This window comes from Eretmochelys imbricata, chromosome 20, assembly GCF_965152235.1.
Source record: "Eretmochelys imbricata isolate rEreImb1 chromosome 20, rEreImb1.hap1, whole genome shotgun sequence".
Classification (NCBI taxonomy): Eukaryota; Metazoa; Chordata; order Testudines; family Cheloniidae; genus Eretmochelys; species Eretmochelys imbricata.
The window spans coordinates 2,231,273-2,240,542 of record NC_135591.1 but is presented as its reverse complement, the minus strand read 5'-3'; the positions used below and the strand labels follow the sequence as shown (position 1 = coordinate 2,240,542).

Genomic DNA, 9,270 nt, shown 5'->3' with positions numbered 1-9,270 from the left:
CGCCTCCCCTCTGGCCAATCAGAGACGGGCCGAGGAATAATTGGCAGGGTGGGGCTGAGAAGGGAGGTGTGAGCACGGAGGCCTCTGGGAGTCTGACCTTTGACCTTGTCATGAACCTCTCCCCAATTAGCTTAATTGAGCTAAAAATAGACGACGGTTCGGGGCCCAGAGAGCAGGGGAGGGGGCCAGGCACCAGGAGCCCAAGGGGGCCAGGGAGGGTGGAGCCCAGGGAGTTGGGCCCAGGGACAGGGGAGGGGCCTGAGGTGTGGGGCCCAGATAAGGGAGGGGCCTAAGATTAGGGGAGGGGCCTAAGGCCATGGTAGCCCAGGCAGGTAGCCCGGGGTGAGGGACCGCGGGGTCTAGGCACCAGGAGCCCAGGGGTCCGATGACCCAGGGCAGGACCTAGGTTCAGGCACCAAGGGCTGGGATAGGGCAGGGGCCAAGTTGCCAGCAGCCAGCCAGGCCCGAGGGGGCACGTTGCCCCTGTGGGGCACCGGGCCCTGTCCAGGCACGAGGCTAACAGGGTGTTGCTGTGACCCAGGAAAGGGTCTGAGCCTGTCTTGCCAGCTCCCTGCTTATGGATATTACCAGAGTTGCAGGCCTGGGTCAGCAGCTGCATAAACACCAAAAAGCTGGCCCCTGCCTCCAGGAGCTCACAACCCTTCGGCAAAAATGGCAGCTGCTATTCCAGAAAGGTTGCAAAAGGAGGGAGGGTCGTAGGTGGGGACTGAGGGGCATCCATGGGGGTGGGTAGGGAGCCCAGGGCTGGCATACAAGGGGCAGGCCCCCTGCAACATTGCCAGAGCTAATGGGAGCTTCATCCAACATCCGTACACCTACTGTAAGGCAGAGTTGTTAGACTATTGCCCTCATCACTAAAATCACTCCACTTTTTAAAAAGGAAAAACAATTGACAAGGCTGCAAGGAAGAACTTTCACAGATCAACTTAATGGACCCTAGTTCAGCTGTGCATGTCACTGGTACTATTCTGCTTATGCTCTGTCAGCTGTTATCTCTCATCTTACATTGTAAACTCTTTGGGGCAGGGGCTGTCTGCAGCACCGAGCACAATGGGGACCTGGCCCATGACGGGGAGCTCTTAAGCACAGAGCCTCAAAGGTATTGGAATGGGTGACTCCCATTGAAATTGGTGCCTAATGCCCACTTAAATACCTTTGTGGATGTGGGCCTGGGTGACTGGCCCAAGGTCTGTAGCAGAGCTGAGAACAGAACCTGTTTCTAAGTGACCTACCCACTGGACAGGACTTCCTCTCTCATCTAATAGAAGATATTTTCCTCTGTAGCTACCCCCTTTGGAGGAAAAAAACAAAACAAAGCACATTCATGACTCAAGTTAAAACTAAGAATATTTTTAATGATTTATAAACCAACCCCATAATATTTTTAACATTTGGTAAGAAACAACAGTCTACAAAGAATCAAGGACGACAAATATATTCTAGGGTTTGATTTTTAAAAATATTCACTTACAAAAACTCCACGGTGCTTGTCTAACAAACTTTATACAAATCCAGAGCTCTGCTTTAAAACTAACATGGCCTTATAAATATTTCCCTATTTGTTCCAGTCCAAAAAATATATATATTCATGCTCGCAGATATTGTGTCACTATAGCTATTAACCCCATCTGCATCTCTCCTTCCCTCTGTTTTCATCACAAATTGGCAGCAGCATTGTTTTGGGGAAATCTCTGAGGCTCAGCTTCCCCTCCCTCCTCAAACTGGTTTCCATCAGGCACTTTATGTTGCTGTCCTAACCCTACATTTTTCTTTAGGCAACTGAGTTGAGAAAAAAAGCTAGTCCGCTGTGGTAGGACATGAGACCCAACCCTTCTGCTCTAAAGAAACTCAAGATACAAGAGATCAAAATAGCTGTGATAGGAACAGAACCATTCCGACTTTTAACCCTCATCTGGAAAAGGCCTATGTGGCTTATGTGCTAAATCCACAGCTTCCCTTAATGATCATTCCTCTCCTTGAATATTAATTTGTACCTCAAATACTTCTGTAAACAACCCTTAAATATAAAATGCTTTACTATAAAATACACTAAGTCCGTGTTTAAATATTCTATTCATCTATTGTCAACTGTTCAATTTTGGTTTAGATGTGGATTTCCCTCCCCCGCATCCCTTCTTTAAGCAGGCCCCAAGAGTCCGGAGGTGGGCAGGTGACAGCAGCGCACCATCCACACCATGGGATGTTCCAGACTTTTACAAATGGGGCTGTTTGTAGGGAAACAGTACCAGCCCACCTGAAACTGATCATGTTATTCTGGTGGAGAGCTGCCCCTAGCAACAGCTGCTACCTCAGTGATCTCAATCGTAGCCTTCCAATCTATCCAAACACCCCATCTGCACTGCACTTAAAAGGAAGCAGCTGCTGAGGGCTAGGTGATGGGGGATACTTTCGAACAGGGTGTCACCCTTCCCCACCCTCCAGGACAATCTAAGTGGACAACTACTCCAACTGAGACTCAGTAGCACCCCCTAACGCCTTGAGCTGCCCCTGCTCCTCTAGAGACCGCGGCTGGGGAAGCCCACAGGAAAGGAGGGAGAATTAAAACAGGTGCACATGCCCGTTTCACAGGCCAGACTCTCAGCTAGTGTAAATATGCATCGCTCTGCTGAAGGCAGTGGAGATACGCTGTCCACACCAGCTGGGGATCTGGCCCCAGGTGCCAGAGCCAACCTTTCCACGAGCTGAAGTGCGTCTGGCATGGGAAGATCTAAGCCAAAAGAAAAGTGACAAGGAGTCCCACCCCCGCTGGGAAACAGCCCGGCTCGTGGAGGGCACCAGCTCTAGTGAGGTGTATGTCAGATTCTGGGATCAGATCTGTAGCTGGCATAAACTGCCATAGCACCATTGACAAATCAGTGGAACCACCCTGCTCGACACCCACCGAGGATCTGTCCCCTTGCATCACACTTGGCCATAGGCAGCACCACAGAATGAGCGGCCAATGATGCGGTGGGGGGAGAATCTGTCGGAAGAGACTGCAGCACTGTCAGGCCAGGGGCTCCTTTCGGGGACAAAGCCCTTTGCTTTCAAAGCCCTTCAGGGAGCAGAGAATAGGGGGGCGTCTTGCAGGGGGGCCACGAGAAGAGCCGGCTGCAACAATCGCTTTCAGCTGCTAGGTTCCCGTTCCACCATGCTGTGCAGGGTGAAGCCTTTAGAGCAAACCCCCTCCTGTGGGTGCAGATTCTCCCCGGAGCGGATGAGGAACCTGCTTCCCTGCAGAAGCTACATGCATCAGGTCGCACCTGGTGAGATGGGGGGGCAGGATGCCAGTGTAGGACATGTAAGGGTCTTGGGCCCTGTCGGTCAAAACGCTTCTGCCCATGGGACACTAAGGTGGGGGGGATGATAAGTGAGCAGAGTCCCTGATTAGGGTCAGATCCTGCCAGGGGAGGAGGGGAGCCGAGTGGGCCCAACACGCTGCAGGATCAGCCCTTACAACACTTGTTGCCTGAGCGGTTGGGGACGTGTGCCACTCCTGTGGGCCCCCCCCCAATGCAAAGAGCCGCTGGGGATTCGGGCAGCCAATCTGCAGGGTCCAATTTGCAGCAGGAACAGGAGTCGCCAGGAGCACCAGCTGCAGTTCGAGTCTCTAGTGCAGCAGACTCCAGGGTGCTGGACGAGAAGCAGGTGGGCGAGCGAGTTCACCGGGGCCAGCTGAGCGTATCCAGTTTGAACCAATCTCGAAGGTAGGAGGGGAGGTTCCCCAGCCAGACCCTCCCTGCCTTCCACCCATCAAGGAGGCATGGGGGCTCCAGGAGGGCTCACCCTGTGTTGGAGCAGGAATTCGGGGGGCTCCGGAGGATGTGAGACATCACTGAAGAGTCTCAGATGGGGGCATGCCGAGGGAGGTGAAAGGAGAAGGGGCTCAACCAGGGCGGCTGGTGAGGGATGCTCCCAGCTGCAGCGAGCAAGGTCCCATTGCTGGTGCTGGAATCCAAGCCCTCCAGGGAGGGTCAGAGCCACAGACTAGGAGCTCCAGCCAGGGCAATGGGGGCTGGGCTGCCACCCTCTCCGTTCGGGAGGCTAAGTGCAAGTCCGCTGGGGCGGGATGAGTCTCAGGACCCCCGGGGCAGGTCCAGCCCCAGGAGACAGATCCAGATACAGGCATAGGCCAGACAGAGCCAGAGAGGGGGCAGCAGAGTCCTGGCTGGGCCGGCCCCCTCCCCTCCACTTCACAAGCGCAGGTGAGGGACGGCCTTGGTGACGTCCCGGAAGAAGGGGTGGTTCAGCGCTGACTTGGCCGAAATCCGCTTGTTGGGGTCGTAGTGCAGCATTTGCTGGGTAGGAGAGGGGTGGGTGGTTATTGTGGGTGGGGGGAACTGAGTGGGGGATGGGTCTGGTGGTAACCCAGTCATTCCCATGGCAACTTTCATCACGAAGCACCAAGGCGGGTCACACCCAAGGCTGTCGCGCAGCTGTCTCGGGGTGGAACATGCTCGTTGTTCCACCACCATGGACAGGGAATGAGATGGAATCTCAAACCCTGGCCCCGTCTCCAGGGGGAATTTAGGGAGACGATGTGATGGACTCTGGTCCGATGCCAGGGCTAACACCTCTCGCAGCAGGAGGGCTTAGCGGTTACAGCAGAGGACTCCTGGGTTCTAGTTCCAGCTCTGGGATAGGAGCAGCTACAGCATGGGGACCTGGGGTCTATTCCTGGTTCTGCCACTGATTGCATGGCCAGGATAAGTCACCTCCCCCCTGTGTCTCAGGCTGCCCCATTGTGGTGGTGGTGGGGGGGGGGGGGACGACACACACGACACAGTGGGGGAGGCTGCTTGCCGTCCATGTAGCACCCGTGGAGGGCTAAGAAGCTTGGCTACGGCTGCATGGCAAGTGGCTTCTAGTCCCCAGATCCAGCCCTGCACTCTCCCAAGAAACCTTGTTCCTCTCCCCCCGCCTGCCCTCAAGGTACCGGGTCAATCCTGGAGCCGCCCCAGCTACTCACAGCCAAGAGCTTCCTCCCCTCCTCGTCCAGAGGGGGCACCACCTTGCTGAAGTCCTGTCTGGCCCATTTGGGGAAGCTGGGCTTGTAATCGGGCATGGAAGTGACCCCTGGCCACACGGCCTCGTCCGGGGTGCCCAGCGTCCGGAAGATGCGGAAGAGCTGGTCAATTTCCGAGTCTCCAGGGAACAGGGCTCGCCTGGTGATCTGGACAGCAGGAGAGGGGTCAAGTGAGGTCCCAGCACAGCCCCGCCTCCCAGTGGCTCAAAGCTACGAGAGGGGCTTTCCCACCCTCCTCTCTCCCCAAGAGAGGGATCTGAGAGCCAGGGATGCTTTGGCCACACACCAATTACTGAGTTCAGCACAGGGGGAAGTTAATGGCCTGCGTGGACCATTTCATGCTCCCCTCTGGCCTTAAACCCTACGAATCATCCCCTCGCTCTACAGCCTCGTGACTGACCCCCGCACTGCAGCAAAGCCTCTACCCAGCGGGGGTGGGGGTGACCTGGGCACGAAGGTTTATGGCCAGCTGGCTCCCATGGGAAACAGCCCGCTCTGTGGTCGGCTCCCCACTCGCCCACCCCGTGATGCAGACGCCAGCCCACGTGTTCCACATGACACACCTCTTTGTACCCCCGCTGCCAGCACAACCCCTTCCCCCAGGGCAGGGGAAATGCCTGGCAGGGCACCCCCCGAGAACGCAACAGAGCCCTTTTATTTCCCGCTTCCCGCTCGGCAGGTCAGCACCCCTCTCCGGGGACGGGGCGATGTCACTGAGCGCATCCGAGAGCTGCCCCCGGGCAGAGGAAGAGAGGCAGAGGCTGCTCATCTGACACCATCAGCAGCTCTGGCAGCGTGCGTGGGGTGGGGGGGCCTTGAGCAGAGCCGGCCAGGCTGGGATCTGCCCCACAGCACTCTCAATGCAGCCTCTCACGCCTGCGGGGGAAACTAACATCAGGCCAGGCAGCGAAACCTGCTGCCCCCGCTGGCAAGCGGCAAGACAGTGCAACTAACTCATGCTCCTTCCCCCAGCATGTGACAGGACGAGCTAGGAACAGAGAGGAGCAGGGTGAAGCCCCCCCCACCTCACAGACACACACGACTTTCCGACTTTCCGCAGGGGCAGGATCAGGCCCCCAGCATGGGGATTGTGCTTGTTTTGCTCCCCCCACTGCAGGGGGCAGACGTGGCCCTTCCCTGACTCCAGGACGAGAAAAACCACGTGCCGGGGGCAGGGGGCACGTACCATCTCAGCAAAGATGCAGCCCAGGCTCCAAATGTCCACAGCCGTTGAGTAGTACTTGCAGCCAAGCAAGATTTCAGGGGCCCGGTACCAGAGAGTCACCACCTGGCGAAGTGGGGTGTGTGGGGGGATCCTTGTTAATCATGACCGGGACGTCTCTCACCCTTTCCGCTCCAAGGACCCCAAAGAGCTTTACGCACCATAGGCCCCCTGGGAAACGTCGTAATCCCCATTTTGAAGAGGGGAAACTGAGGCACAGAAAGGGAAACTCACCCAAGGGGAGACCGCAAATTTTGGGGGGAGCTGAGAATAGAACCCATGAGTCCGAGCTCCCGGCCTTGTGGGGGTGACCGTTACACGCTCCTCTCCCTAGTAGGGCTCTGGCCCAGGGATCGAGCAGTAGGGCGGTGTGATGCCCTGGATCTGGTAGCCTGGAGTAGGCACAGGGGACGCAGCCAGATCTCTCCCACCCGCTAGGGGCTGGTGGTGGCATGACAGCCTTGGAGGAGTCCGCAGGAGGATGGGTGCCAGGTTCAGCCCTTACAAGGAGGTTAAGCAATGGGGGAGCCTACATGGGCCAGTCCTGTCACTTCCGCACTGCAGGGGGCGGGATCAGCTGGCCATGCTCAGCTGGAGCCGGAGGTCCTGGTGCAGGGAGGACAGGGATACTCAGCCCGTCAGCGGGCACCTACCCGGGTGAGGTGGCCCCCATCTCACTGCCTAGCCCCTGGATCCCACCTCCCAGCAAAGTCCCAGCAGAAGCCAGACAGCTGGAGGAGGTGGGAGCCCGGCCCGGACGCACCTCGTGGGTGTAGGTTCGCACCGGCACGCCGAATGCCCGTGCCAGCCCGAAGTCCGCCAGCTTGATGGCTCCCTCGGCATTGATGAGCAGGTTCTGGGGCTTGAGGTCGCGGTGCAGCACCCGGTGGGAATGGCAGAAGGCCAGGCCCTGCAGCAGCTGGAACAGGTAACTCTGCAGTGGGGGCAGACAGGCCTGGGGTCAGAGGGGACCTCAGCTCGCAGGTCAGGTCAGGGGAGGAGAGGACGCCAGGGAAGGGGCTGAGCAGCACACCGGCCGGGCCGGTTACCTTGATGAGGGGCAGAGGGATGCCGCTGATTGAGGACGAGTCCATGAACTTCTTCAGGTCCTGGTGCAGGAACTCGAAGACCAGGTAGAGCTTGTTCTCCGTGTGGATCACGTCCAGCAGCCTGAGCGCGCAGAGAGAGGAACGAGGAGACGTCACCGCTCCTGCCCCGGAGAGGCCCTTGCAGGAGGGGTGGGGGCGTTCGCTCACCATGTCCCAGGCCCGGCTTGGCCTCTACGAGGCTGCCAGCGATGGCAGCGGGCAGCACCCGGCGTGACGAGCTTGTGGGGCACACATCCCGCTGGGGAGCCGGGCCCAGACCAACCACGATGGGGGCCACAGCTCTGGGTCCCCACCGGCCCCAGGGGATCAGGGGCTCTGGATCCCAGTAGCTCGGCGACCCCGGTGCCACCTGGCAGGGACTTCATTAACTCACTCCACCACCCCCCCACACACTTACTTGACGATGTTGGAGTGGTTCAGCTCCTTGAGCAGGGAGATCTCCCGGATGGCGGTGCTGGGGACGCCCTCCGTCTCTCTGCAGGGGGAGGGACGCCATGGGGAGCCTGGAGACACGCAGGAGGTCTGGGGCTCCATTCAACCCCAGCCCAACAACAGTGCTTTGGTGTCACCAACATCACTTCTGCCAGGTGGCCTAAGAACTCCAGCCCCAGCCCCCCCAGCCCAGCGCCCCCCAGCCCAGCCCACACAGGCTCCAGCCTAGGGCAGCAGCAGCAAGCCTAAAACCCTTTGCATGGATGCACCACCATGGACATGCAGCCCCCTCCCCGCACCCCGAACCCCAGGGCTCTCCTGGCTTCTCCACCAGCTGAACGGTCCGGCCGAGCCGGAATCAGAACGGACCCAGCCCACCTAGGATGCACCTCGCCCCCGGCATTCATGCCAAGTGCCAGCCCCCCCTCCCCCCCGCCTTCCGGCCCCCGGGCACCCCAGCCCCAGAGGGAGGGAGGAACCTGGCGCAGCCCCCCGGGGGCCAGCCCAGCCTCGGACCCCTTCTCTGCCGGAGCTGCAGCCCCAAGGTGCAACACGCCCCGCCCAGGGGGTGGGCTCCTGCAGAAGCCCCCCCCGAGCCCTCGAGGCGAGGAGTCTGCCCGGCCCAGTCTCCTCGTGCCCCCCAAAAGAGACACAGCCCCCGCTGCCCCCCCAAACCTCGAGCGACAGGAGGGGCCCCCAGCCGGAGACAGGGGGGCTCCCCGGGGGGGGACTCACGTATCCAGGCGGATTTTCTTCAGCGCCACCACCTCGCCGGTGACTTTGTTCTTGGCCTTGTAGACCACCCCGTAGGTGCCCTCGCCGATCTTCTCCACCTTCTGGAAGTTCTCCATGGGGCCCGGCGGCCGGGGCCGGGCCCGGCGCCCGCCCGCCCCGGGGAGGGCTCCAGGGGTGGGAGCCGGGGCTCGGGCCCGGGGATCGCGGCCCCTGGGGCGGCGGCGGCGGCCCGGACAGAACGTTCCGCACCCCCCGGCGGTTACAAACCCCCCCAACTGGCAACAATGTAGCGCCGCCCCCCGCCCGGCCGCTTCCCGCGTTCCACTCGCCCCGCCCACCGCGCCGCGCCATTGGCTGGCGCCTGGGCGGGGGACGCTGGGAGCGACGCGGGAGGCTTCTTAAAGGGGCAGGCGCCGAGAAAGCGGCTGTCCTCTCCCGCCCGCCGTAGGGTGGCGGGGTGGGCCAGACCCGGAGCTGCGGTTAAATCCTAGGTGACCCCCCCCCCCCCACCGGATGACCCCACGCCAGTCCAATGGCTGTTCCCCAGCTATGTTTATTTGTGGGGTGATTTCCCCAGCCCCCCCCCCAGGATTCCTTGAGCCCCCTCCTGAGCTGTGACTGAGGGGGGGTGACCCAGGGTCCCCCTCCCTAAGGACAGGTTTCAGAGTAACAGCCGTGTTAGTCTGTATTCGCAAAAAGAAAAGGAGTCCTTGTGGCACCTTAGA

General features: G+C 59.7%; 1 protein-coding gene across 1 annotated transcript; it reads right to left on the bottom strand.

The window, feature by feature from the left end:
* Nucleotides 1-1,350: 1,350 nt before the first annotated feature.
* On the bottom strand, nucleotides 1,351-8,794 carry CDK2 (cyclin dependent kinase 2). The gene is made up of 7 exons (XM_077838852.1): nucleotides 8,546-8,794; nucleotides 7,776-7,853; nucleotides 7,319-7,439; nucleotides 7,033-7,203; nucleotides 6,234-6,335; nucleotides 4,991-5,194; nucleotides 1,351-4,319 (listed from the first exon to the last, which is right to left on the bottom strand). The coding sequence occupies exons 1-7, from the start codon at nucleotides 8,659-8,661 to the stop codon at nucleotides 4,215-4,217; spliced, it is 897 nt and encodes a 298-aa protein (XP_077694978.1). The 5' UTR covers nucleotides 8,662-8,794; the 3' UTR covers nucleotides 1,351-4,214.
* Nucleotides 8,795-9,270: the final 476 nt, after the last annotated feature.

Coding starts and splice junctions, on each gene's coding strand:
- CDK2 (XM_077838852.1), bottom strand. CDS start 8,661: ATGGAGAACTTCCAGAAGGTGGAGAAGATCGGCGAGGGCACCTACGGG. Junction 7,204..7,318: donor TCCCTCTGCCCCTCATCAAG/GTAACCGGCCCG, acceptor CCCCCACTGCAG/AGTTACCTGTTCCAGCTGCT. Junction 6,336..7,032: donor TGCGAACCTACACCCACGAG/GTGCGTCCGGGC, acceptor CCACTTCGCCAG/GTGGTGACTCTCTGGTACCG.